This window comes from Sinocyclocheilus grahami, unplaced genomic scaffold, assembly GCF_001515645.1.
Source record: "Sinocyclocheilus grahami isolate Dianchi unplaced genomic scaffold, SAMN03320097.WGS_v1.1 scaffold240.1, whole genome shotgun sequence".
NCBI lineage: Eukaryota > Metazoa > Chordata > Actinopteri > Cypriniformes > Cyprinidae > Sinocyclocheilus > Sinocyclocheilus grahami.
The window spans coordinates 857,389-885,208 of record NW_015505419.1 but is presented as its reverse complement, the minus strand read 5'-3'; the positions used below and the strand labels follow the sequence as shown (position 1 = coordinate 885,208).

General features: G+C 35.7%; 3 protein-coding genes across 4 annotated transcripts; all 3 read left to right on the top strand.

Moving 5' to 3' along the window:
• The first annotated feature begins 1,336 nt into the window (after window positions 1-1,336).
• Window positions 1,337-7,606, top strand: men1 (multiple endocrine neoplasia I). Its single transcript, XM_016289075.1, is given in 9 exon segments — window positions 1,337-1,624; window positions 2,529-3,000; window positions 3,099-3,307; window positions 4,119-4,247; window positions 4,375-4,485; window positions 4,570-4,706; window positions 6,119-6,257; window positions 6,373-6,546; window positions 6,629-7,606. Coding segments are annotated over 8 exon segments (1,824 nt in total). The 5' UTR covers window positions 1,337-1,624; window positions 2,529-2,564; the 3' UTR covers window positions 7,118-7,606.
• Window positions 7,607-8,028: 422 nt separating this feature from the next.
• On the top strand, window positions 8,029-13,284 carry LOC107597877 (mitogen-activated protein kinase kinase kinase kinase 2-like). Its single transcript, XM_016289073.1, has 5 exons — window positions 8,029-8,096; window positions 8,199-8,380; window positions 12,259-12,316; window positions 12,718-12,808; window positions 13,169-13,284. The coding sequence occupies exons 2-5, from the start codon at window positions 8,288-8,290 to the stop codon at window positions 13,242-13,244; spliced, it is 318 nt and encodes a 105-aa protein (XP_016144559.1). The 5' UTR covers window positions 8,029-8,096; window positions 8,199-8,287; the 3' UTR covers window positions 13,245-13,284.
• A 1,060-nt stretch (window positions 13,285-14,344) lies between these two features.
• LOC107597876 (mitogen-activated protein kinase kinase kinase kinase 2-like) lies at window positions 14,345-27,287 on the top strand. 2 transcript variants are annotated; one of them, XM_016289071.1, is made up of 23 exons: window positions 14,345-14,476; window positions 14,604-14,685; window positions 15,049-15,156; window positions 15,954-16,032; window positions 20,310-20,368; window positions 20,525-20,571; window positions 21,065-21,103; window positions 21,422-21,455; window positions 21,538-21,697; window positions 21,796-21,965; window positions 22,993-23,034; window positions 23,250-23,334; window positions 23,470-23,549; window positions 23,655-23,715; window positions 23,886-24,009; window positions 24,086-24,144; window positions 24,280-24,383; window positions 25,307-25,478; window positions 25,687-25,755; window positions 25,853-25,939; window positions 26,034-26,104; window positions 26,485-26,540; window positions 26,648-27,286. In XM_016289071.1, the coding sequence occupies exons 1-23, from the start codon at window positions 14,421-14,423 to the stop codon at window positions 26,733-26,735; spliced, it is 1,932 nt and encodes a 643-aa protein (XP_016144557.1). In that variant the 5' UTR covers window positions 14,345-14,420; the 3' UTR covers window positions 26,736-27,286. The 2 variants fall into 2 exon arrangements, with proteins under 2 accessions (XP_016144557.1, XP_016144558.1); XM_016289072.1 differs by lacking the exons at window positions 14,345-14,476; window positions 14,604-14,685; window positions 15,049-15,156; ... (1 more) ...; window positions 20,310-20,368; window positions 20,525-20,571 and adding an exon at window positions 20,918-20,964 and having other exon boundaries at window positions 26,648-27,287.
• Window positions 27,288-27,820: the final 533 nt, after the last annotated feature.

Sequence of the window (27,820 nt, the reverse complement as noted above, 5' to 3'; positions counted from 1 at the left end):
GAAATTGAAATTGAATTGAGAGAGCGAGAGAGAGAGGATATTGGGGTGAGGGGTACACCATAAAACAATTTTGATTCGATATTGTGCCACAAAAAATCCTTTTCCTTCACGTGTCCCATAAATATTAGAGATATAGACTTCTGACTTTTCTCATACAGACAGCATCACGCGTTGCAAACAAATGCTTTCTGTATTAAAATTATGATCTACACACTATTACCTGTAAGTGTTTTGTTACATATTTTCAGTCGTTAAAATAATCTTACTATAATATCACTCTGAACTGTCACAGATTTTTCATTCTACTATTTTCCATACAGTTGTTATTAACCCTGAAAGCTACGGACGGTTGATGTCTAATCCAGTGGTTCCCAACCCTGGTCCTGGAGGCACCCCAACACTGCACATTTTGCATGTCTCCTTTCTCTGACACACCAATTTCAGGTCTTGGAGCAGGGCTGTCCAAACTCGGTCCTGGAGGGCCGGTGTCCTGCCGAGTTTAGCGCCAACTTGCCTCAACACACCTGACTGGAAGTAGTTTCTATGCCTATAAGAGCTTGATTCGCTGGTTCAGGTGTGTTTAATTAGGGTTGGAGACTTGGAGCTAAACTCTGCAGGACACCGGCCCTCCAGGCCTGAGTTTGGACAGCCCTGTCTTGGAGTCTCTACTACTGAGCTGATGACCTGAATCAGGTGTGTTTGATTAAGGAGACATACAAAACGTGCAGTATTGGGGTGCCTCCAGGACCAGGGTTGGGAACCACTATGGCAAGCCGTATTAGCATTAAATACTCCTTGCTGTACTAGTCATAATTTAGTTTTGACTAGTCAAAATTCCAGATATCTATTCTGCAATTTTGACTCGTAGGCTTGCGATAGAACCACTGGTCTAATCTGTCCTCGCCTACTTAGAAAAGATACACGAAACGCTATGTAACTTTATGGGGCGTGATTATGTAATGTTTTCGCATTTGTGCTCTGTTTTTTTGTACCACGATAATAAACAGTGGGTCAGCGTTTAATTTCTTGTTCAACGGCGCGCTCTTTTGGTTAACAACAGACATGTCCTCATTTGCATGATGTTGAAGAAAGGGCTAAATTTGACCGCATTTCCCTCAGAAAACGATGAACAAAAAAATCGTTAATAAAAACAGAATTAACAGCAATCGTAATACTTCTTAACTTAAGTAATATGTCTGTCGACGCTTTACACTCCAGTCCAATTGGTGGCGATAATGCACCAAAATCTAGTTCGCCACCCGTCAATAAACCGCAAAGATGCACTAGGAGACTACATTTCCCAAAAACCTTCTAGGCAACAGGAAGCACTTTTTGTGTCTCTGATCTGTTCACAAAAGCACTAAGCATAATCCAGGCGACGCAACGTTTTGACATGCGAACAGATTGCATACGTCTCATGTGTTTGTAGAAACGTCTGTCTGTCTACTGCGCGGTAGAAGCACGGGGCAAAACAAAATCATGTGGATGTAACTTCAACAAAGAAACACCAGAAACGGATAATAGTCTTAGCTAACTAGCCGCAGCATCATCACGCAGATAAACGCACATGGGTTGCAGTTGCTTTGTTATCCATGCTCAAATTTCACGCACTGGCTACATTTTGGTAATATCATTATTTTTTGTTATAGAGCAAGACAGCTGGGTTAAATTTCTGCCTTCGGTATGAATAAAGTAAACAAATACTATAGTAAGCTATCATATCAAACCAGTCTAATGTCATGTTCAGCCAGCCCAGAAGCTGTATTTTGCATTGAAACTTTTACATGTCAAATTTAACGTTACATTTCATATTTGGGACATCAGATATTGTCTTACACGTGTCTCTGGGAATTCCCCTAAGTTATGGTCACTACTTGGCATAATTAAAAGGAGATCATTAAGTAAAACAAATTGTTATTATGCAGGCAGCACCATTAAAGTACTTAAGTATAATACCAAAACTTAACCATTTTTTCCCCTTGTAGATTTAGTCTGGTAAACAAAGATTAGCCTGAACTAGTGCTCACACTATCAGACACTCAGATAAGAAATATGTTCTTTGTATCTACAGAACACAACAAGGGAGTAAACTGGGCTGAAATATGTTGATTAAAGCTGTTACTTGGATGTCACTTTCAATAAAAACTGTATTCAAAATAAAAGTTTGTTTACATACTATATGTGTGTGTACTGTGTATATTTATTATGTATATATAAATACATATATATGTATAATACTTAAAAAATACCTGTATGTATGTTTATACATATCTATACTTGTATATAATTTATATTATATATAAACATAAATGTTTTATATATAAATATAACATATTCCCCTTAATATGTACATGTATGTGTGTATTTATATATGCTTACATAATAAATATGCACAGTACACACATAAATAGTATGTAAACATACACTTTTATTTTTTAATGCAATTCGTTTTGCAGCCCCTTATTCGTTTATTAAGATTTCACCGTATTGCATATTATTGTAGTTAATCATTTATTTATATTTTTAAGATTTAATCAGACTGGGATTGAACTCAACCACTAACCATGGGGATTCGGTCGGCTCAGAAGAAACATTTCCCTCTTCGGGGCATCGATGGAGTGGTGCAGCTTTTCGAGTCTGAGCTTAGCAACCCAGAACCAGACCTGGCTCTGCTGTCCCTTGTGCTGGGTTTTGTAGAGCACTTCTTGGCTGTCAACAGAGTTGTTCCTGTCAATGTTCCGGGCGTTCGTTTTGAACCTCTTAAACCTGACTGCCTCGACTCTTGCTTCCCTACTGTAGAGCTGAATCTCATATCTGCCCTCTACGGACGCTTCACCGCCCAGATTCTTGGTGCTGTGGACCTGTCACAATACCGCAAACTGGCCGGTGGTTCCAGCCGTGAGCTGGTGAAAAAGGTCTCAGATGTGATCTGGAACAGTCTTAGCCGGTCGTATTTCAAGGACAGGGCACATATTCAGTCCCTCTTCAGTCTTATCACAGGTAGAACTTCAAAAGTCTTACAGGCTCTGTTATATTGTATATTTAATGAAATGGTTTTGAGACTCAAACTGCATTTTTGTTTTGTCTCTTTCCATAAGGCACAAAGCTGGACAGCTCAGGAGTAGCTTTTGCAGTGGTATCTGCGTGTCAGGTGTTGGGCCTGAAGGATGTTCATCTGGCTCTCTCGGAGGACCACGCCTGGGTGATATTTGGCAAGCACGGGGAAGAGACTGCAGAGGTCACATGGCATGGGAAGGGCAACGAAGACAGAAGAGGTCAGACTGTCAGTGCTGGAATCACTGAAAGGGTATGTAATGTTCTATCATTCATGTTTACCATGATATTATAAAACAGAGTGGGATCTATATACAATGAATAAATTCCATGAAATTAGTCCCAATGTTGGAAAAATAATTTTCTAACCATTGGGACCAGATTGTTTATACCCACTGTCGAATTGGTCATTCCAGGATGACACACAAGTTTTTAATACTAGGGGAAGATCCTCCAACATGTTCTCTCTGCTGAATCCCTTTATCCATTAAGCATGTTTTATTAGATTGTGCTGGTTTTAACTCATTGAGATTTTTTTTTATTCAGTTAACTCTTTAGAAGAGATTTTGAACAGAGTTAAGCCAAATGCAGTTTGAGTTTTAAGCAAAAATAAATGATAAAAACATGATATAATTCAGCCATAATATTTCTTGCCATGAAAATAGCCACAGAAGCTGGAATAGCGTTGAACAAACAAACAAACCATGATGATATAAACTACTGTATATTCATAAACACCATGCATACACTACCATACAATAGTTTGGGGCGAGAATGATTTAAAAAAAATAAAATGAATACTATTTTTCAGCAAGGATGCATTCAATTGTTTAAAAGTGACAGTAAAGTGACTTTTATTTAAATGTTTGTATTTAGATTTATTTTAAATTGAAATAATATTTCACACATTACTGTTTTACTGTATTTATTTTCTCAAATAAATGCAGCCTTGGTGAGCATAAGAAAAACATTAATCAATCTTACTGACACCAAATTGTTAAATAATAGTGTAAATGTTAAAAAGTTTAAATGTTATAAATCTGTTACTCATTTATTTTTCTTAGAACTGGTTATATCTTAAAGGCTCCTACATGAAGTGCAACAGGAATATGGAGGTAGCATTCATGGTTTGCGCCATCAATCCATCTCTAGATATGCACACAGACAGTACAGAGTTACTCCAGCTCCAGCAAGTATGTCTTCAAATTTGATTTGTTTTAAACTTTCACTACATCAACCTCTGTTTCCTGCATTACATTGACTGTTTCTTCTCTGTGTTATGTACTGTTAACTGTAATTATCTCTTTCTGAATGTTTGTTCTCTTGTATTGGGTGTGTTGAAGGTATCCTATGGCAATGGGCACTTTGGCTGACCTTGAAGATCAGGAACCAGTGACAGGCAAGGAAAGCCCTCTCTCCATTCACTTAAAGGTATATGATTTTAGCTATAAGATAGAGATTTACAAGGTTATCATTATTAAAAACCACTAATCTGTATTTTTTTTAAAATTCCAGGCTGTTGACTCGGCTAAAAACTATTACAACAACGAGCACATATACCCGTTCATGTATCTAGCAGGGTATCATTATAGGCACAGAAATGTCCGAGAGGCTTTGGGTGCCTGGGCAGAGGCTGCTTCAGTAATGCAAGAGTAAGTCAAGCACCACAGAAATCTGAACATTAAATGATACAGAATTTGTAGTTGTTTCTGATCAAATAATAATCGGACACAACTAAATGTGACCTTGGATCTCAAAACCAGTCATAAGGGTCAATTTTTTAAAATTGAGATGTATAAATCTGAAAGCTGAATAAATAAGCTTTCCATTGATGTATGTTTTATTAGGATCGGACAATATTTGGCCGAGATACAACTATTTGAAAATCTGGAATCCGAGGGTGCAAAACAATCAAAATATTGAGAAAATCACCTTTAAAGTTATCCAAATGAAGTTCTTAGCAATGCATATTACTAATCAAAAATTAAGTTTTGATATATTTACAGTAGGAAATTTACAAAATATCTTCATAGAACATGATCTTTACTTAATGTCCTAATGATTTTTGGCATAAAAGTAAATCGATCATTTTGACACATTCAATGTATTGTTGGCTATTGATACAAATATACCCCAGCGACTTAAAGGGGTCATATGATGCTTTTTTAAAGATCATTTCTGTTTTGCCTCACGCTGTTTGTCTTTAGAAAGCTCATTCCTGTCTTAGCCTTGGCATTGGTCCCTGTCGGGAGAGACAATCTGGTACTTTCCTCCCTCTAAACACAGTGCAGTGGACAGAATGCTAAAAATACTATATTCTAATATCCTGAAGGATGTCTGCACAAAGCACGCCTAGAACCCCCACTCACTCCCATCCACTTCCTTTTCCTGCTCTTCCTGTTTCCGCTTCCTTCATGACAACATTAGCTATCTCCTACCCCCTGTCCTTCTGACGTGTTTTCATTTTGTTTGTGCTGCTTTGAGCTATGACAGACTTGCTGTATTATAAACAATGTAACCATCAGTAAGCATTGTTATATACAGTATAAGTGCTTTTATATGTATTTATATATACAATATAAATACAAATAAAGTGTATATATATATAGAGAGAGAGAGAGACAATTAAAAGAACCAAAGACTTAAACTACTTCAGTCTGTGTGCATTGAATTTATTTAATACACGAGTTTCACAATTTGAGTTGAATTACTGAAATAAATGAACTTTTCCACGACATTCTAATTTATTGAGATGCACCTGTATATCTATATAATAAAATATACTCCCTCTCTCTCTATTTTATTATGTAGATATATAATAAAATATTCTCTCTCTCTCTCTCTCTCTCTCTCTCTCTCTCTATATATATATATATATATTCTTTATATGTATTTACATTTTAGTCATTTAGCTGACGCTTTTATCCAGAGCGATTTTTAAATATTTTATAGTATATATATATATATATATAAATTGTTATTTTTTTATGGAATTTAATATCGCTTTAGTCAAGTCGAAAACAAAATGTAATGTTTAATTTCATAACTTTTTCTTGGTCTATAGTTACAACTACTACAGGGAGGATGAGGAGATATATAAGGAGTTTTTTGACGTCGCTAATGATGTCATTCCCACCCTCCTTAAAGAGACAGCAGCTGCTGCTGAAAGTGGTGGCGAAGGGGCTGATGAAACGGAAAAGGAGGTCTTGTTTAATTATACATAAAAATAAACATTTACAAATATATGTATTTTATTATTTAGAACAAAGTTGTGAACAAGTCTTTCTCTTGTCCTCTATTCATACTTTTACCTCAAAGGACCAGCCCAGACAGGTAGCTGCTTTATCTGCCCTTCAGGACCCAGAGTGCTTTGCTCACTTACTTCGGTTCTATGATGGTATTTGTAAATGGGAAGAAGGAAGTCCAACGCCAGTGCTTCATGTAGGCTGGGCCACCTACCTGGTTCAGTCCCTTAGTCGCTTTGATGCACAGGTAAAACCCCTCAGTTTTCTTAATTTTAAGTTTCATTAAAATGACATTTATGACCACACTTTATGTACTTGCTCTTTTTCAGATCAGACAAAAAGTGTCAATCAACACCAAAGATGCAGAACCAGTGGATGACGATGACCAATCCAGTGAAGACCAGCGTGAGGGGCGTAGACGGGGCACGAGGCGAGAATCCAAGTTAGATGAACAAGCAGGACCGTCATCTCCAAGTGCACCGTTGCCCCTTCAAAATCCAGTGCCTAAAAAGGTGGGACGCAGACGTTCTTCTGCTAGCTCTCGAGGTAAAGAGGCTGATGGTAAAAATGAGCCCTCATCCCCAAGTCCCACACCTTCTCCTACCCAGCCACCCGTAGTGCAGGGAGGGCCGGTGGTGGTTTTCCACAGTGAGAAGATGAAGGGTATGAAAGAGCTCCTCTCTGCGGCCAAGGTCAACTCTAGTGCCATTAAACTGCAGCTCACAGCCCAGTCCCAAGTGCAGATGAAGAGACAGAAACCCACACCCTCTGGAGATTACACCTTGTCCTTCATGAAACGCCCGCGCAAAACTCTTTAAAATGACCCATTTATAATTTTTTTCAAACTTTTATATTTTCACCTGGAGTGAAGTTCATTCGTTTTACCTGCAAATTGAGCTAATGTTGAATTTAAATATATCCCATTGAAGAAAACTTTCTTACACCAGCAAATTTGCTTTATTATTTTATAGCATAAAGTAATTCTATTGATTTGCCTTAATTTTGTATTATTACAACACGTTCTATTAGATCCAAATTACGACAAGCCAAAGTGATTATCATTTGTTTTAACAGGATTTTAGAAAAGATGCAATTCTTCAGACATTTTGTCTGCAATACAATGATGTGTTGAAAAAAACGTTTTTATTTTCAGCCTATGTATGTAGGTCTTGCACTCGTTTTGTTATTGTCCACATAACTGCTGGATTTCATATGTGGTCTCAAGTGTCATAGCAAAGTATTCTTTTGAAAAATGCAAAGTGCAGTGCTTCAGTTAAAAAGCTATTTTCTTGATGTGAAAGTGTATTTTCCACCAAATAAACAACTTGAACAAAACAAGTGAGTTTTTTGTGCGTCCCTTTATTTACTGTCACCCATGTTGAAGGATTGTCGTCTGTAAATAGTTGCAATGTGGTCGCCCACTGATGCTGTGCACATGCGCAAACGCAGCGAAGAGCATCGCGTCTGGTGATGGTGAAGATCGCTCGTGTCTGCGAATCGGTTCTTTAGAATGGTTCATTTCAAAGAGCACGTTCGAAAAGCAGGCGATTCTTTTACGTCACTGAGGTTCCATACGTGTTCAAAAGAGACATTCTCGTTTCCAACCAGTCAGCGAATTGCTCGAGAATCGCTCGGAACTATTCAGCCCTATTCGTTAACGAATCGTTCGAACCAGTTTTGCGAACCGATTCACTGAAAAGGTCCGAATCCAAAGGACTGCTGCTGTGAGTCTACGGGTGCGGTAGTGTGAGAAGGGACAAGCAGAGAGATGATAAGACGAAGACTGTGATTTCCATGGTAAAGTGGATGTGAAGATTTGTTTTTGCTTTGCATTGCGTTATAGATAAATCTATACATTTGATTTATTATGAAATCTCTTTTCGCCACTTTTGATAACAGCGCAGAGGGATGAGATGAGGTTGCTGCACATCAAACTGTGTGACAGCTGTCATGAATAGCCTAAGTGAAATGTACAAAGAGCTGCAGGCATGAATACTATAGGAGTTTCATTTTTGGATCCCTTGGATGATTATGAGATTATTCAAAGGGTCGGGAGTGGCACTTATGGAGATGTCTTTAAGGTGAGAAAGAACTTCTGTTTTTTTTATTTTTATTTATTTATTAATTTTTTTACTCAACGGTGAGTGTTTAAGCAATGATTGATTTAATGCATGTTGCGTTGTCAAGATTTCGTGGGAAAAACGCTTTTCCTTCTGGAAGACTTACAAAAATCTTCCAAAAGGGGTTGTATGACTTGTTTGTATTGTATTACTGTACAAGGATTGTATTACTTTGTCTTTGGGTATGATACCCTGGTAAGTATTTAGACATCGTAGTGCAATTATATTATCTGGAGTACCAGTACCATGAATATGAGTACCATGATATGATTATCATTCAACACCATGTTAAATGTCAAAGTACCATCTGATACCTTGTAAGGGAAGACTTGCTAAACTTTGACATGATTTTTTTACTCCGTTGTTGTTGTTGATTTCCTTGTTTAAGCTGAATATTTCAAGAAACCAGATCCATGATGTTAGCTGACAGACTGGATTGGTTAGTTTTCTAGAATTCACAGCATGTGTGCATTGACACAAATTCCATCCAACACAGTGAACACAAAATGCTGCACTCAGACTGACATCCACGTACTATTTATTTTTATTGTGTCGAAATGTCTTTGTTAGGCCATCTAGGTATTTCCTCAACAAAACATGTAACTTCAGCCAGTCTGTCTTCAAAGTTTAGGTGCAAAACCCTGCATAAACAGAAAAGCATAGTTTAAAAATGTATCAGATATAAAGTAGTTTGTGATTCTAATGTGGAATAGCTTAATATGGTTGGCTTAGAAATTTGACTTGATTGAAGAGCAATCTGCTGGCACAACGGCAACATTTGTGGAATGTTACAAATCTGGACTTTAAAATGTAGGCCTCCCTCATGCAGGTGTGGTAGTGTTATTCTTCAAGAAGTTTGTAAGGTGCTAATATGTTGTTGGTTTTCATGTGTATTTGGTCTCTTTTATATATGTTTAATGTGGAGATCATGTCACTCTTGTGTAGCAGTCCCCAACACAGTCCACTTTATGATAATTCAGTGGGTGAGTCTTACAATACCCATCTCACAATGCACAAAGAATCCTTTCTAGTGTCCTCTAGCTCTCTCATCTTGAACTCAGAAAGTTCTCGAGATCTAAAAATATTCCATGGTGAGGATTCCCAGCTGCATTTGAACAAAACAGTCTGTTTTGCATTTGATAGACTTGTCAGGTCTGACTATGCCAACATAAAGAATAACAAGCTTTGGAGATTTCTGGTCAAAGTGTGGACAGATATCCAACACAAGCCATTGTTCTTGGGTTGTGGTTGCGTTATTTCAGGTTGCACAGTTAAACCATTACGAGAACGTTACACTGTCGCTTTAGTCATGACGGGAAGCTCTCTGGCATGCCAGGATAAACAACAGGAAGGTAGCTCAGTGAAGTTCCAGGTTTTGTCCAGAATGCTCAATTTGTTATGTTTATGACTCGCTGAAAGCAAAAATGGAAGTCCACTTTCCTGAAAACTTTTTGGCCTGATCATGAGTATTAAATGAACCACTCTGTATGCATAGAATATATTTTAATGTGCATGAGTTGGCTATTTAAAGGAAGAATTTACCCTTAAAATAAAAAAGTTCTGAATATATTTACTCACCCTCAGGCCATCCAAGATGTAGATGAGTTTGTTTCTTCATTGGAGCAGATTTAGAGAAATGTATGATTGCATCACTTGCTCAACAATGGATCCTCTGCAGTGAATGGGGGACATCAGAATGAGAGTCCAAACAGCTGATTAAAGCATCACAATAATCAATGAGCAATCCACACTAGCCTAGTCCATCAATGAATGTCTTGTGAAGTGAAAGACTGCATGTTTGTAAGAAACAAATCCACCATTAAAGCATTTTAACCTTGAACCATTGTTTCTGATCAAAATTCTAGTCCTTAATAATGCTTGGTAAAAAGTGGGAAAAGTCCATCTCCTGTTATCCTCTCATCAAAATCCGCTGACATATTTGTCATAATATTGCTTTCCCCAGTGAAAGAGGACTCATTTTTTTAGCCAAAAACAACAGTTTAAAGTTAAACATGGTCTTAATTATGTATTTGTTCATCACAAACCTGCAACTTTTAGCTTACCAAGATGGTAATTGATGAACTGGAGTCATGTGGATTGCTTGTGGATTATTGTGATGTTTTTATCAGCTTTTAGGACTCTCATTCTGACGGCACCCATTCACTGCAGAGGATCCACTGGTGAGCAAGTGATAATGCAAAATTTCTTCAAATAGGTTCCCAGACTCATCCACATATTGGTATCCACATATATGTACTAAAGTACATTCCCAGGTTTTATTGGATCGATTCCTTGTATGAAGGATTTATATTGTAATGAGCTCTATATTTACACATAATTATAGTTCTCAGAAGCCTCACTGCACTACTACTTTAAAAATGATTGGACTGCATTGTGTCACATGAATTGAAGTTATTTTTTTACATGGCTTTCTGGAATGGGGGGGGGGAGAAACTATTCCTTTAATTCCACAGTTAAATGAGTTTGATGAATCCTCAGCATGTGGTATAAGTGGTTTTATAGGAAATTAATAGAATCAGTATATTAGAATGATTTCTGAAGAATCTTGTGACACTGAAGACTGGCTGAACATTCAGCTTTGCCATTACATGAATAAATTACATTTTAAAATATATTACAGGACTAATATAGTTGTAATAATAATTTACAATATTACCGTTTTTACTATATTTTGCTCAAGTAATTGCAGCTTTAGTGAGCATAAGGGACGTGAATGGTATAGACTTATTCATATAAGATTTGTGTACAGTCACAGATGCATATCAGCTGGGCAAGAGGTATTAGTGGTTTTATAGTAAATTGATAGAATCCTTCCTAAATAGAATGAGTGATTAACTAATGGTGCAGCATCATACGGTCTCCTGGCCTGGCAGCAGCTACAGGACAAGGTTACAGTGAGGCTGCCACTGACACTAGGATATTTGTCATTAAGATGCCTGCCAGGAGAGCTGGATCTGTTCCTGGCTTTTCTACAGCATCCCGAGCATTTCACCAAAGTAAACATGGCCTTAAAGTCACATTTACCCACCTCTATGTTACATTTGCTCATTTACGTATGCTGTCAAATGTTTATTTGAAAACCAAAACAAATGAAAATGAAATGTGTTTTTAAACCTAAAACCATCTAAAAACCATAGTAAAATCACTGTAGTACATTGTCTCTCATCGCTATATATAGCCATATGATAAGTGACAATGTTCTATTAATTCCATTAAGACATGTATTTGTATTATTAATAATAATAATAAATCACAATTAAACAATTCGTTTTTCCAGGTAATATAGCTAGTTAGTTTAACTGTAAGTGAAATTACAGCCTTTTATTTAGGATGCAATAAATTAAATGTATCATGGTTTCTACAACAACATTAAGCATAACAATTGTTTTATTACATTGATAATAATAAGAAATGTTTCCTGAACAACAAATCAGTATATTAGAATGATTTCTAAATGATTTGTGACACTGAAGACTGTCTGAACATCCAGCTTTGCCATTACATGAAAAAATTCAATTTTAAATTATATTACAGTACTAATATATTTGTAATGATAATTCACAATATTACAGTTTTTACTATATTTTTGATCAAATAATCACAGCCTTAGTGAGCATAAGAGACTTCTTTCAAAAAATCTGACCAACTCCAAACATTTGAATGGTATAGACTTATTAATATAAAATTTGTGCACAGTCACAAATGCATATCAGCTGTTGAAATGTAGCTAAACCTAATTATCCATTTTATAATTAATATTGTTGTAAAAGAAATCAGATTTTCCAGTTCATCGTGTAATGTTATCTATTTTCTTTCAGGCTAGAAACATTAGGAGCTCAGAAATGGCTGCTATCAAAATTGTTAAACTGGATCCAGGTGTGTGAGTAGTTTTAATGTTATAAGTTTTTGACCAGAACACATTTGCATATTGGGAGATTTTCATGCTTCAGTGCTGTAGAGAACATACAGTAAACATTTAGAGGCAAATGCTGTTTCTAACTAATCTCTCAAAATTATAGAGGTTTTATTGGATCGATTCCTTGTATGAAGGATTTATATTGTAATGAGCTCTATATTTACACATAATTATAGTTCTCAGAAGCCTCACTGCACTACTACTTTAAAAATGATTGGACTGCATTGTGTCACATGAATTTAAGTTATTTTTTTACATGGCTTTCTGGAATAGTTAGTCAAATACTTTAAATATTTTGTTATTATAGACCATTTTGTCTTCAGTATATACTCTTTTTCTTGTTCTTTCACTCTTTATTCAGGTGATGACATCACCTCTATCCAGCAGGAGATAACAATGATGAAGGAGTGTAAGCATAAGAACATTGTGGCCTATTATGGCACTTACCACAGGTACGGTAATGTTTGTGCCTTGCCTGGTATTTCTCCAGTAGTTGTCAGGGCATAGAAAGGTGCATTCCACAACATGTTTTATACAAGCAGAGTTACACAATCAGATATGGAGCACAAATCACACAGACATGTTTAATAGGTTTTGTAAATAGCTGCCGACACGTGCCAGCACATGCTCTAGATGACTTGTGCATTCCCGAATATTATTTCAAAGGCATGCATTCCCACTCACAAGCTTTCAAAATGTTTATGAGATTCTTGTCATGTTTGTAAGTTATGGGTGTGTGCGTATGTATCTTTTGAAAATCTTTTGTGTGCATTGACTCAAAAGTCCAGGCACTGAACTGTTCAACTTTTCAGGAATACTAAATTGTGGATCTGCATGGAATACTGTGGGGGAGGATCACTGCAGGATATCTACCAAGGTATACAGTAAATAACATTCAAATTCTGTGCAAGCATTTGAGACTATTGAAAATCACAGGGAAGAGTTATTATGACGCATCTTAAAGGGGTCATATGATGCGATTTCAAGTTTTCGTTTCTCTTTGGAGTGTTACAAGCTGTTTGTGAAAAGATAAGATCCCTAAAGTTGCAAAGACTAAAGTCTCAAACCCAAAGAGATAGTCTTTATAAAAGTTAAGACTCGTCCCCACATGTCTACGTCACTGTGTGGGAAGATTTGCATAACACCGCCCAAATGTTCACGCAAAAAAAGAAGGTGTATCTTTTATTCTCGCTGTAATATTGTTGTTGCCGCCGCCGCCATGTCGTGAAAACGCTGTTTGTTTCGTTATGAAAGCACAATATTCAGATGTGTGCAACGCATTTAATGGAGGACTGTTTCCTGAACCTGGTAGAGTAGACTACAATGTGTCTGTGCACAAAGGCTGTTTCTATAAAGTGGGGCAATTCCAACTTTGCATTTAACATTGATAGTAATAAGAAATGTTTCTTAAGCAGCAAATCAGCATATTAGAATGATTACTGAAGACTGAAGACTGGAGTAATGATGCTGAAAATTCAGCTTTGCCACCACAGGAATAAATTACATTTGAAAATATAATAAAATAGAAAACATATATTTTAAATTGCAATAATATTTCACAATATTACTGTTTTACTGTATTTTGAATACTAAATTACAAAATACAAATAAATGCAGCCTTAGTGAGCATAAGACCCCAAACCTTTGAATGGTAGTGTGTGTGTGTGTCTGTGATTTTATTATATTTACAGGTTTTAAACAATGCACAACAACATAAAAAGAATGCATGATCCAAACATTTCCATATGCCCCTTTTCCATTCACTCCTTTACTCTTTGCATCATTCTGAAAGACAATCAGACTGACAGCAGGCTGTGGTGTCTAAAGGAAATGTGTCTTTGTTTTGTTAGGATGGCCCCTGAGGTGGCTGCAGTGGAAAAGAAGGGTGGATATGACCATCTGTGTGATATCTGGGTAGTGGGCATCACCGCCATTGAATTGGCAGAGCTACAGCCACCTATGTTTGACCTTCATCCCATGCGGTCAGAATGACTCATTTCACAGAAAATACCCTGTAACAAAGCATTTTTGAAGTGAGGTTTTATTTTCTGTTGTAGAGCTCTGATGTTGATGTCTAAGAGCAGCTTCCAGCCTCCCAAACTAAAAGACAAGAGCAAATGGTAAGATTCAAAACCCCACAGAAAGAAAGGAGATTTCTCTTAGAAATGGAAAAAGTAAAGAAAAGTGCAAGCTTTCCCGTGAGTACCTGACATGATTGGAGAAAGGTTTGTGTCCTTGTCTTTGCAGGTCTGCAGGGTTTCATAGCTTTGTGAAAATGTGTTTGATCAAAAGTCCTCGCAAGAGGCCGACAGCAGAAACTCTTCTCCAGGTGACAGATGAATCAAACTCAAAAATCAAAGTTAATATTAGCATTGCCACTGAATATCACATACCCCTATAATAACTTTCCTTGTGCGGTCATAAAACATGTTAAAGCTTTAAGGCACAAGGAAACATGTTTTTATGTATTTATTTATTTTTAAATAATGGTTTGATAGGATGCATTTCATGTATATAACAGATCTAAGTAAAAGCTATTATAAAATCTGGATTTTTGCGGTTTTCTGGTTTTGCGGAAAAAATCCTGAGTGGAGCATCCCTACAAGAGAACATTAAATGTACAATACTGCATTTGAATACATTTTGTATTTCTCGAAAAGTTGATCATTTTTGCCATTGTCTCTCTCCCCAGCACCCTTTCGTAACACAGTTACTCACCAGAAAATTGATGATTGAGCTACTGGACATGGCAAGTAATCCAGACCTCCATCATCCACCCAGTCTTGAAGAGAATGAAGAAGTGAGAATAAGACACACTCACATTATATTGCAATTACTGTAATTATGAGATATCAACTCTACTCTGAGCTATTCATGTACTCAGGCTAAGAAATTACTTGTTTTTATGCAAAACTTCTTTTGCAACTTTTATATAATTATGGTAATTTTGACATGGCATGAACACAGGAATACAGGATAGTGCCATATTTAATTTCTGACAGGAATGAAAATGAGGCTGTGAGGGACAAAAGTATAGTTTTTTTAATGTATTGTACGGTTGTTTAACAATATATTGTTTAGCTGACAAAGCATTTTTCCTGCAGAAACATTTAGTAGATGAAAACTGCATAAAACAGTTTTGAAAGTCAAGTTGTGAAAATGACATGCTCTAGGACCTTTATACAGTGTGTGCCTTTGTAAAGACTGTAAGTCTATTCCTCACAGCCTCGTTTTCATCTGTGTTAAATTCAGTATGCCGTCTAATCCGAGCTGATCTAAGGTCTTCTAAAAGTTTTTTTGTTTAGGAAGTTAATTTAATTGCATCATAAATTATTAAGCAAGACAGAATTTCTTAAAAGCATGTGCAAGCTTTCAAATGACTTACTTAAAATTACTTAAATTATTTCAACTTACTTTCATATCTGCATGTCATCAAAAACATATTTGTCCAAACAAGGATAAATAAAGAACATTTTAAGGAGAGGCACATGATTCAGGATTATTGGGAAACCTTTCCCTAATTTATAAAGTCATTTAATGTTTTTTCCAAATATTCATGTCAGTTTTTGTGGCGATATTTTTGTGTGTGTGTAAAAGGCAAACGATACAGCCCCAGATACAATCCAGTCTAAAGGGAAACATATGCCAGTGGAGAGAAGTTTATCAGAAGAACAATGTAAGTTCTGGTTAACATTGTCCTTATTTCCAATAGAAATTGTACATTACCATTTATATTTAACATACTATTAACATACTACAATATACACTATTCAGTCCTAATTCTTTATATATCGAGGGGTGAGAACCAGAAGGGCGTAAGTGACATTTTGGGTGAAATTGAGAGATTATATATATATATATATACTGTATCAAATGAAAGCTCTTGATGAGCTCTTTCTACTGCTGAAAGGACATAAGTGAATTCTTAATAATTTTGGAGTTATTCATTAGAAACCAAAAGACTTAACTCTGAAATTACTAATCCAGTTGGTGCCAAAAGGGCGTAACTGCACGTACGCCACTGAGATACATTGAGAAATGTATTGTGGGTAAAGCCTGTGGATAGCACATGAGTCAAAATGGCTGATACCACGTGCAATTCAATGTCAGTGAGGTGTAGCTTGCTAGCAGGGTAGTAACCAATAACTTACATTCTAATGGTATATTTCATCATATAGGCACTCAGTTACTGCTTAGCCACAAGAGAGAGAATGCAGAGAAGGGATTATTATTATTGTAGATAATAATTAGTTATGCAGTTCATTACTTCAGTATCATTCGCTATCATAATTTTTATTACAAACCCTAGTGAAACCGTAATATACTGTATTTAAAATACATTTATTTCATACTAGTTCAAATCTATTAACGTTTTATATGCTTTATTTATTGTATATTCATATGTCACAAAACTTATCAATATACATAAAAATGTATTTTAATGTTACTATTAGTGAGGATTGTATGATCTTTGAATAATATTGGATCTTTGAATAATATTGGTCTTTAAATGTAAGATATTAAGTCTCAAATCCAAAGAGATATTCTTTATAAAAGTTAAGTCAACCACGCCCTCCTAAAACGGCTCGTACTAACACGCCCCCACATATCTACGTCACTGTGGAAATATTAGCATAATGCCGCCCAAATGTGCACGCAAAGAAAGAAGGCGTGGTTTCAGGAACCGCAGTTAGTGTTGAAGCAGCATGTCAGGGAGACACTGTGTTTCAGTGCGAAAGCAAAAGCACTTTATTTGGCCTTCCGGAAGTAGATGCAGTTAGGAATCATTGGTTAAGATTTATTTACAACAGAACAGCACAACCCAGATGTTCGAATTTGTGCAACGCATTTTATGGACGACAGTTTTTTGAACCTAGAAGAGTACAAGGCTGGCTGTGCACAAAGGCTATTTCTAAAAAAAAAAAGGGTAAATTCAGACTTTGCTATGACAATCTGGCCCTTCTGAATCAGCGACTGTAAGTATGTTTTGTTATTAGTTTAAGTATTTGCTATTGACTGTTCAAATGCGGAGTTTTGCGCAGCGCAGAGTAAGCGCAGTGTGTGTGTGTGTGTGTGTGAGTGAGAGGGGAACAGGGTCAGATCACAGGAGAGTGAACTGTCTATCAGAAATCATAGCACGTCAGCTGTCTCGCGGCTTGTGTACTGCATCATCACTGTGTCTGTCACGTGACTCTGTTGCCCTTTCGGGCTTGAACTGATGGTAAAACTAACGACATTATTAACTGTCTTGATATTTATTTTGAAAGCTGAAGCTCGCGATTATGGTAAGGGGCGTTACATTTATGACGCGTGCTTGTGGTGTTCGGCCAATCACAATGCACTGGGTCAGCTGGCCAATCAGAGCAGACTGCGCTTGTCAAAGGAGGGGCTTTGTTGAAAACGACGTGTTTGAGAGAGGCGGGGCATAGAGGACCTACAATAATGTACAGTATTTGAAATATAATGTGTTTTTTGAACATTAAAGCATGTCAACATATTCTGTTACACCAAATACACAAAATAATGATCTTTAAAATAGCATCATATGACCCCATTAAAGTGTACCTAACTTTTAGCACAATCAAATATACTTCAGTGTATCTTTTGTTGGACTTCAGCACTACTTTCTTACAATTACAGTGCATTAAGCACAAAATTTGTTGTTCTAATTTAGCAGACTCTAAGTATACCAGTTTAGTAATATGTAAATAATATGTAAATGTATGTAGTACACTTAGAATTAAATAAATGTATTTCAAATACATTTCTGTATTTTTATTTTTCATAGGGAAGGCATCTGTAAAGGCTTTTCAATCATCCATTTTGTTAAGTGACTGGGATTAATATTTTAGTCAAATTAATCACATTCAATTAACTAATTTGACATAAGGACTTTTTATGTGATATTTTATTTTATCACAATAGATAGTTATTTCTTTTAAACTCATTAATGTAATGCATGGAATAAAACATTGGTGCCAAAAAGGCGCATGTGATTTTTTGTATATCGTTAAATGTGTATATCTATGCGTGTATGAATTTTTATTATAAACGATTGAAATCAATACACAAAGTCAGATCAAACTATAGTAAATTTTTGTTTTGGCCCTCCTGTAAAGTTGGTGAAATGTCACTTACGCCGGTCTGGTTCTCACCCCTCGATATTTTTATATTGTCTGTATCAGCCGATAAGTGTGCCTAAATTCTATTTTTGTATCCTATATTCTATTTTTCTTTTCTTGGAAAGACATATTTTATTTTATCACAATAGATAGTTATTTCTTTTAAACTCATTAATGTAATGCATGGAATAAAACATTGGTGCCAAAAAGGCGCATGTGATTTTTTGTATATCGTTAAATGTGTATATCTATGCGTGTATGAATTTTTATTATAAACGATTGAAATCAATACACAAAGTCAGATCAAACTATAGTAAATTTTTGTTTTGGCCCTCCTGTAAAGTTGGTGAAATGTCACTTACGCCGGTCTGGTTCTCACCCCTCGATATTTTTATATTGTCTGTATCAGCCGATAAGTGTGCCTAAATTCTATTTTTCTTTTCTTGGAAAGACATTTTGAGTAATTAGTTGATTAAACAAGTCTTTGTATTCAGGAATACTATATGCATCCTATTTGCTATCATTAAATTGTATACTTTACTTTATACCAGAATTATACATTATAATTTGTTATATTTTACATTATACCAGAATAAGTAATTAAAAACCTCTGATACACAATCATGTATTATCTGTAAAAATGAGTAGCAAACACATTTTTTGGCCATATCTTTTCAAATGTTTCTTGATTATATTATGTTTTCATCCGTTTTCTGACAGACTTTCATCCGTTTTCTGACAGTTCACTGTCACTCCAGTGTCTATTTTCATTGCAGCGTGTGCATGATTAGAAAGTTGAATGTATGGAAGTGTAGCAGAGGAGGTGCTGCTTTAACAAGGCTGCTATTGAGCGTAACTTCAGTGATGTCAATAGACACACAACTCATAGAGCTGGTACTGTTTAGCACACGTCTAATGACATGTGCTTATCCATCCCCCTCACACACTCACTTGCGTGAACTGGATCCAGTGCTCACATTCGAGGCCAAATCGGAGAGTGCGATGCATGTGTGTGTGTTATCGTGTGGCAAGTTGAGGCCACTTTTACAGAGAATCCATTGTCACACGTCTTGACTGTAAGATTACAGCATTCACAGGCAGACAGACAATGAAGCTTCTTTAGGGCAGACGAGGAAGTGATGTTCAAACTACTGTATGTACTATGTACGTATATGAAGTTCTTGGAGGTCTAACATATATGCAACCAACAAGAACACCATAGAAATCACATTCTAACATGTTAAAAAATCTGAACAACATGATTACTGAATATGGATTAATATTGTCCAGATTTATGGATATTTACACTACTATTCAAAAGGGGTCAGTAAGATTTTTTAGTTATTTAAGAAATTAATACTTTTATTCTGCAAACAATTCTTTTAATTAGTACAAATAAATGTTGTTCTCCTGAACTTTCTATTCGTCAATGAATTCTGCAAGATAATGTATCACAGTTTCCACAAAAATATTAAGCAGCAGATCTGTTTTCAACATTGATAACAAGAAATGGTTCACAAGCACCACATCATACAGTATTAGAAGGATTTCTGAAGGGTCATGTGACTCTAAAGGCTGGAGTAATGATGCTGAAAAATGACAGACTCACAGAAATAAATGACATTATAAAATATACTAAAACAGGAAACATTTTTACATTTTACAATAATACAGTTTTTACTGTATTTTTGATCAAATAAATGCAGCCTTGGTGAGCATAAGTGACTTCTTTCAAAAACAATACCAAATCCCAAACTTTTGAATGGTAAAAATGGATAAATGAAGACTGTAAGTGTAGTAATATGTAAAATGTGTTTGTTGTTTGTTTCAGTTGACCAGGTCAAGTTTACCCCTCCCAGGAGGAAAGAGACTGAACCCTATCCTGACCTGGTCAGTTTTATTGCTCTCTCTTTGTGATGTTCTCTATAAGCCAATGAGACAAACAAAACACAATCCACATTCTTTTACACTTCATAAAATATTGTGTCATAATGCATGGTTATCACTTGAAAAAAAAGAAAGAATCAAGAATGTTTATGTTCTCAGGGATCGTGTGATGATTGGAGCCTATCTGGAGATGAACCAGAGTCACTGTGAGTGCTGAACTGCTGATTGATTTAAGTGGACTTATAATTGCACTACGGACTAAACGGTTATTATAACCTTTCATCTGAAATGTATTAATTGCTGCAGGGGTCTTTTGGAAAGTGTGGAGGAGGAGTTACAGCAGAGGTGGGACACACTTATATTCTATCGCCATCTTGTGGAGTGACATCTGTTGCCCAAAAAAAAAAGAGTCAGCTAAAAAGTGAAATGATGCCTTGATTATTATTTTTTTGTCAGTAGATATCGTGTTTTTACACTTCATAAAATATTGTGTCATAATGCATGGTTATCACTTGAAAAAAAAGAAAGAATCAAGAATGTTTATGTTCTCAGGGATCGTGTGATGATTGGAGCCTATCTGGAGATGAACCAGAGTCACTGTGAGTGCTGAACTGCTGATTGATTTAAGTGGACTTATAATTGCACTACGGACTAAACGGTTATTATAACCTTTCATCTGAAATGTATTAATTGCTGCAGGGGTCTTTTGGAAAGTGTGGAGGAGGAGTTACAGCAGAGGTGGGACACACTTATATTCTATCGCCATCTTGTGGAGTGACATCTGTTGCCCAAAAAAAAAGAGTCAGCTAAAAAGTGAAATGATGCCTTGATTATTATTTTTTTGTCAGTAGATATCGTGTGTGTGTGTGTGTGTGTATTTCTAGTCATAGCCTCTCTCTAAATTGGTTTTCTACTTTCCTTTTTTATTTTTTATAATTATTTCAATCACAATTTGTTGGTACCTGTTTTATGCACAATTTAAAACTCAACTGCAGAAATATAATTTGCACATGTGTGTGACAAATATTCTGTCATTGAACTTTCTTTCTTTTTTAGGAGTTTGACAGTAAAAAGACTCTCACATTTTGAGGTATTTGTGAACCTTTCCTAATGATCAATTTATGATTATAGAAAAAAATGTAAGGCTGTAAACAGTTTCTGATGTTTCATAGTGGAGTAAGAGGAAAAGTGGACTGTTCAGCCCACCACCCATCTCTGCTACGACATCACTTCCTCCCATGAGCTCTTTAGACTCTGATCTGGAGGACAAGAACCTTACGCTTCGACCTAGTGCTACTCTTTGCCCTGAAACTGTATTAAGTCCAAAATCAGGTATTGCTATCTGAACATAAAGTAAAAGACAACGGGAAATTCACCACACAAGGTTTTAAAACATTTCTCTCTTCACTGACAAAAAAACATTTCGTCAGTGTTGTTGAGGTGTTCAGGCAGTCAGGATGTGCGGCACTGGTGCAGCGACCCTTGTGTTCCTGATCATAATGACACACAGGACAAACAGAGGACTCTTACAAGGACTCTCAGCAGAGACACGGCTCTCTCTCCAGAGTGGAGCACCATGAGGAAGAAAACAGAGGACTCCGTGAGTTACACAATTTTGGATGTTACAAATAACAGACTTACACTTATGTGTGTTTGTATCCCACACTTTAATACATCTCAGCTACATTAATGTCCTTTTATCAATCACAGTGTCAGATACAAAGAACTGATTCACATGCATTCCTTGTACAGATTTTGTGTCTTTTATGTATCGGTAGATATCTCAATATATCAACATTAAATTGGTCATTGAAAAACCTACATTAGTCAACCACTATTAACCCCTTAGCTGTCAAAGATTGGCAACGGCCCCAGATTATTGTTGTTTCATACCTGGCAGAGGTGTGAAAGGCTCGTTGCGTGACAACAATAGAATCATGAATGGGGCAGTTTGCCAAGCCAGACATGAGGAAGCAGCATGCAGGAGAGCTTAGAGGGCCATAAATCTATTTTATTAGCCTTCTCTAAAAACACACATGACATGATCTTAAAAAATGTTTCATAAAATTCACAGTTTTAGAGATTATGTCCTGAAATTTGAAATGAAGCATTAGTAGACTTATTATAAAATATAATAAAATATTCTATTATAAAATATAAAAAAATATTTTTTGATATTTTTATTTGTGATTTTATGTTTGAGCTTATATATCTCTATTATCATAACAGTCTGAGTAATTCTGATTCTTGAACAGTAAACTTTGAAGTGTAAGCTTTGTGAACATATGTTGATTATGTATCTAGTCAGAAAGCCTGATGAATAGAAACCTTTTTATTTTGGGTATGTCATTTGTGTCTCCATGCCGAAAATAGGGGGTGACAGCAAAGGGGTTAAGTAGTTTTAAATTAATTTAACTTGGTTGAAACATTATTAGATCAAATATTTTGGTGTTATTTCATTACATCTATCACATCATTAGATGTTTCAGCACCATGGACAGATCTCAAAAACCTATTATATATGTTAATACACATTTTGTATGTTTTTTGAGTAACTAAAAGTATTACTGACAGACTAAAAATCATATAGAAACTGGTTCCTTGTATTTTTAACCTTTAATTCATAGAGAGCCGATTCTCATGGACTTCCTCCCACTCCCCAAGTCTATGTAAGTTTAACCACCTAATAACATCTTTAAAAGTGTTAAACCTGACTATTACTAAATTTGAGTGTGACATTATGCATAATAATATATAATTAAAGACTAGTTTATCATTAATGCACCTTTGGGCCCAGTATCTATGAATGAACCTAAGAATTTATCTTAAAACTTACATCTGATGTACTATATTTGTGAAACATTGTATAATTCATGTTGCATAGATGGGAGCCTGTTTTACTAAAGTATTTAACGGATGTCCACTGACAATTCACTGTGCAGAAATATGGGTTTTGCCCAAAACAAGAGGTACAGATTTCCATTCATCTTACTGATCCAGAATTGTGATTAAAATAAAATGTAATTTAAATATAGATTGAAAAACGTAATACAGAATCAGAGTATTATTGAACTCTGTTTGATTTATCAATCATTTCCTCATAGATCAGTATTTAATTCTGGGTGCGGAGGAGGGTGTTTATATCCTTAACTTAAATGAACTGCATGAAGACACCTTAGAAAAGGTATTTAGTATTTTTACCCAATAGCTGTTTCTGTCATACAACATGAGAGAGAAAACATTTATTTTGAATGACTAATATGTTTTTCACTCCTGATCTCCATTGCAGTTGCTTCCACAGAGATGCACTTGGCTTTACGTCATGAACAATGTCTTAATGTCCATCTCTGGTACGTAACATTTGTATAGTTACATGGTTGAAGTATTAGATGTTGTGATAACCAGTAATTTTTAGAAATCATATACTAAATAAATAAATAAACTGTACATGTACACCTCAGTGGGCTGTGAACTGCTGTTCTGTTTTGTTCAAATCAATTCTATCCTATTCTATTTTTAGGTAAGTCATCTCATCTCTACTCTCATAGACTGACAGCTCTGTTTGAGCAGCGAGGGCACTTGCAGAGGAAACAGGGTCACTTGTCCCTCGGCACCAACCGCTTCACAGAACGGATGATCCACAGGTCACATAAACACATACAAGTTTAATAATTCAGCTTATATGTTGTTCATTTGGAACTCAAAATAATATTTTCACAGGAAGTTTGCTGTGTCAGTGAAGATTGCAGACACCAAGGGATGTCGGAAGTGCAGCGTGGGTGAGGATCAATTCCTTCATCATAATAGATCAATGCTTATTCATTTTATCCTGATGAATGTCTTTGCTGACCTTCTGTTATTGGTTAAGATGGAGAAATAGTAAAAGCCATGTTTTCTTGATTCTTCTTCATCAGCTCGTAACCCATACACGGACAGCACGTTCTTATGCGCTGCAGTTCCCTCTGGCCTTGTGCTACTATTGTGGTATGAACCACTGCAGAAGTTCATGCACCTCAAGGTAACAGTAACCCTATAAAGCTTACTGTATCATATATGATACATTATCTCTAAATGCATGTCTTCTGTCGTCAGATTGACGGTTTATATTTTTTAGCAAGTAAAAGGCCTTTTTCACCTTCAGGTTGTGGTTCACATGTCTTTTTGCTATAAAAACTTGTTATAGTATTTCAAGATGAACACTTGCTGGACTGAAGCAACCTTGATTTACCTGATAATCCATTTTTTTAAAGAATATATAAAAAATTATTCAAATATGATACGGTAGGCTTTTGAGGTACTTGTCCATCTCTCGATCATCATTGTATTGCATTATATGTTTTGCCCTCCACAATAAAAGTGATTTAAATATCATTTAAGACATATTATTGGGAGATACAGTGGCAACTGATATTTATATGAAGTCTGCTAAAATTATCTAATTGATTTACTTTAAAAGCAATCCGAATTTCATCTTACTTTCTGACCATGAAAATATCAGCAGCTGCACCAAATTGCATATTTTTGCTCTATTTGGTGTTTTTTCCCTCCTTTATTATGAGCACCATATTTTCCTTGAACACACTATATGAGCCAAAAAAGTCTGTTGTATCAAATATGATACTAAAAAAAACCAAAAAAACATATATGCATTTTTAAAGATTTTATCTAAAAGCTCAACAGACTGCCATTTCAAATATTGTTTTTTTAACTATTATTTCATATGTCAAACTTTACAGGGTTAATAGACTTGTTTGCATAATGTAACATTTATAACTTTATGTTGATGTTGAATTTACAATAAATAATATTTGGCAATTTTATTTACAAGTAAATGATTTATTGCTACCAAACAAACTCTATTATGCTTTCACTAATAAGAGTCTAATACTTGTAGTCGTCCTCTCATCACATTTCTCTTTTCTTATCGTCTTCTCATTGAAGCACATTGCTGTGCCCCTGCCGGACCCATTGCCCATCTTTGAGCTGCTGGTGTTAATGACAGATGAGCTTCCTCAGCTCTGTGTGGGCGTCCAGGAAAGCCTCCAACAGCAAAACGAACGACAGCTAAAGTTTGACATCATCCATCTGAACGGCACGCCAAACCCTCAGCCAGGTAAGTGATTGACTGGCTGCTAAACTTGCATGAATTCAGGGCTGAAGCATTTCACAGCAAACATCGCATTTGAACCCATTCCTATGAATTCAACAGATTTTTCCCTCTAAGTAAAGAAAATATGAAAAACATACACATTTTGTATGGGCTTACAATGTTTTATTCATTGACACGTGTGTGAATGTGTGATCTTTGTGCCTTTCCTTAGACAGTGAGACAATAAGAGCTGTACAAGTGACACAGCTGGACAGAGACACGGTTTTAATTGCACTGGAAAGTATGTATGATTTATATGTATGAGTAATACATGAATCAACTTCTAAAGCACGCACTGGCACTTGTATTGTAAATGAATTCTCACTGTCATCTTCTAGAAACGGTGAAGATTGTCAATATGCAGGGTGTCCCCAGCAAGGAGTTAGCATCCAAACTGGAGTTTGACTTCCCTATTGAGACTTTAGGTACTTTTAAGCCTGACATGATAGGAAAACATAGTATCTGTTCACAATGAAATGATACAAGTGGCATAAGTTTTCATGTGCTGTTTTTCAACAGTTTGTTTAGAAGAAAGTGTTTTAGCTTTCTGGAAACATGGGCTTAAAGGACTTAGTCTGCACAACTGTGAGGTAAAGAGTTATGATGCTTTGTGCATTTTAATAGACCGTAGTCAGGGTAGAGCTGTATTTAGTTTTTGACAGGAATGAAAAAGTACAGATTAAATTAATGTCTGTCTGAAAAAAAAACAACTTTCGAAAGACATATATTTCATAAAACAGTTTTGAAAGTTGTGAGTTGTGAAAATTACATAATGTAGAAGCTTTATAAAGTGTGTGTCGTTGTAAAAATGGCAAGACTTTCCCTCACAGCCTCGTTTTCATTCCTGTCAAAAATTAAATATAGCACCTAACCTGACATACCTGTCTAAATCTGTATCAGTACATATTGTCATCGTTTATAGATTTTAAATGTTCATTTTAAAAATAGTCATCCTCATGTGTCCTTGTAGGTAACACAGGAAATCACAGACGAAAGCCGAGTGTTCAAAGTTTTAGGCACGCACAGGTATTGACTCTCTTCCACCTTAACTCATTGTTTTCTTTTTAACTTGAATAAAAATTTCATTTCATTCTTCGTAATGTCTTTTTTTTTTCTCAAATCTTGGTTTACAGAGACATTGTTTTGCAAAGCACCCCAACTGAAATCCCTTCAGCCACTAGCAATTTATACATTTTAACGGGTCACGAGAACAGCTACTGAGGAAAGTCAGAGGACAGAACCTGTAAATAACATGCATGACAACAAGATGCCAGAATGCATGAAAACAGGTAATACAGAGTTTCAGAGCTGTGCATCGGCCCTGTGTGTCTGTGTGAACACGGTCCTTCCGTCAATCTCTCTGGTACACATTGTGAGGGGACAGAAAGGAAAGCCCAAAGCCTTGTTCTTTTTGTTTGTCCCTCTAAAGGTGTTTTTGCCTTCGTTGTCAATAAACTCTCATATGAAATAATCTGGATTAAATAAATGTATTTACAGTATATTAAAACGATCATGTGATCATTTTGTGATGGAAGGATTGTGATAACTACTAATAAACTGATACAGTAAAACCAAACTGTACCAGACGTCTTAATCGTATCCTGATTTATTTTTAGTAAAGAGAAGGCAAATAACAGATGAGCTTGTATAGGTTTTCAGGACTGTGTGGAAATAAGATTAATTTTAGTTAATCTTTCTCAGTTAAGTGATCTGTATTGTTGGTTAATTTTTAATCACTAACTGTATCAATCCTCAAGAGGGAGCTAAAGCGTAAAAAATTAAAACCATTGTTTTATAGTAGATAAATATTATTGTAACAATTAACAAATATATGTGAAGCATGTTTTTATTAAAATTTTTTTTATAGATATTTAATCAAATAATTTAACAAATAATTTAATACACATACACAAATGATGTTTAATTATATTAGTTAATATTTATAGTATTATGTTAACACTTATATATATAAACAATTCTGCTATAGTGCTATAGCAGCAGATGTTTAATTACATAATTAGGCTCCATCAACACAAGTGGGTTTGATTTCCTCAATAAATTACCTAAATAAAAACTTTGTGTCTGTAGGTATGCTCTTGTTTATTATTAAAAAAAGCATAGGTGCAGATTTAACCTTACATTAAAGTTACATATAGTCATCTATTTTTAAACAGGTTGTAGTTTTGTTCCACATAGTCACGTGTTTAATATGTGGTTGCCACAAACGCCTACTCACACTTACAGTGCAGAAGAGGTCTCCGTATGCAATGGTCTTCTGCATTCTCACTTTTCCGATGCATTAACAC

Excerpts from the sequence above, each read along its gene's own strand:
- LOC107597877 (XM_016289073.1), top strand. The coding sequence starts at position 8,288 with ATGAATACTATAGGAGTTTCATTTTTGGATCCCTTGGATGATTATGAG. Across the intron at positions 8,381-12,258 it reads CTTATGGAGATGTCTTTAAG|GCTAGAAACATTAGGAGCTC; the intron begins GTGAGAAAGAAC and ends ATTTTCTTTCAG. Across the intron at positions 12,317-12,717 it reads AATTGTTAAACTGGATCCAG|GTGATGACATCACCTCTATC; the intron begins GTGTGTGAGTAG and ends CTCTTTATTCAG.
- LOC107597876 (XM_016289071.1), top strand. The coding sequence starts at position 14,421 with ATGTTGATGTCTAAGAGCAGCTTCCAGCCTCCCAAACTAAAAGACAAG. Across the intron at positions 21,966-22,992 it reads GGAAGAAAACAGAGGACTCC|AGAGCCGATTCTCATGGACT; the intron begins GTGAGTTACACA and ends TTTAATTCATAG. Across the intron at positions 24,010-24,085 it reads ACAGAACGGATGATCCACAG|GAAGTTTGCTGTGTCAGTGA; the intron begins GTCACATAAACA and ends ATATTTTCACAG.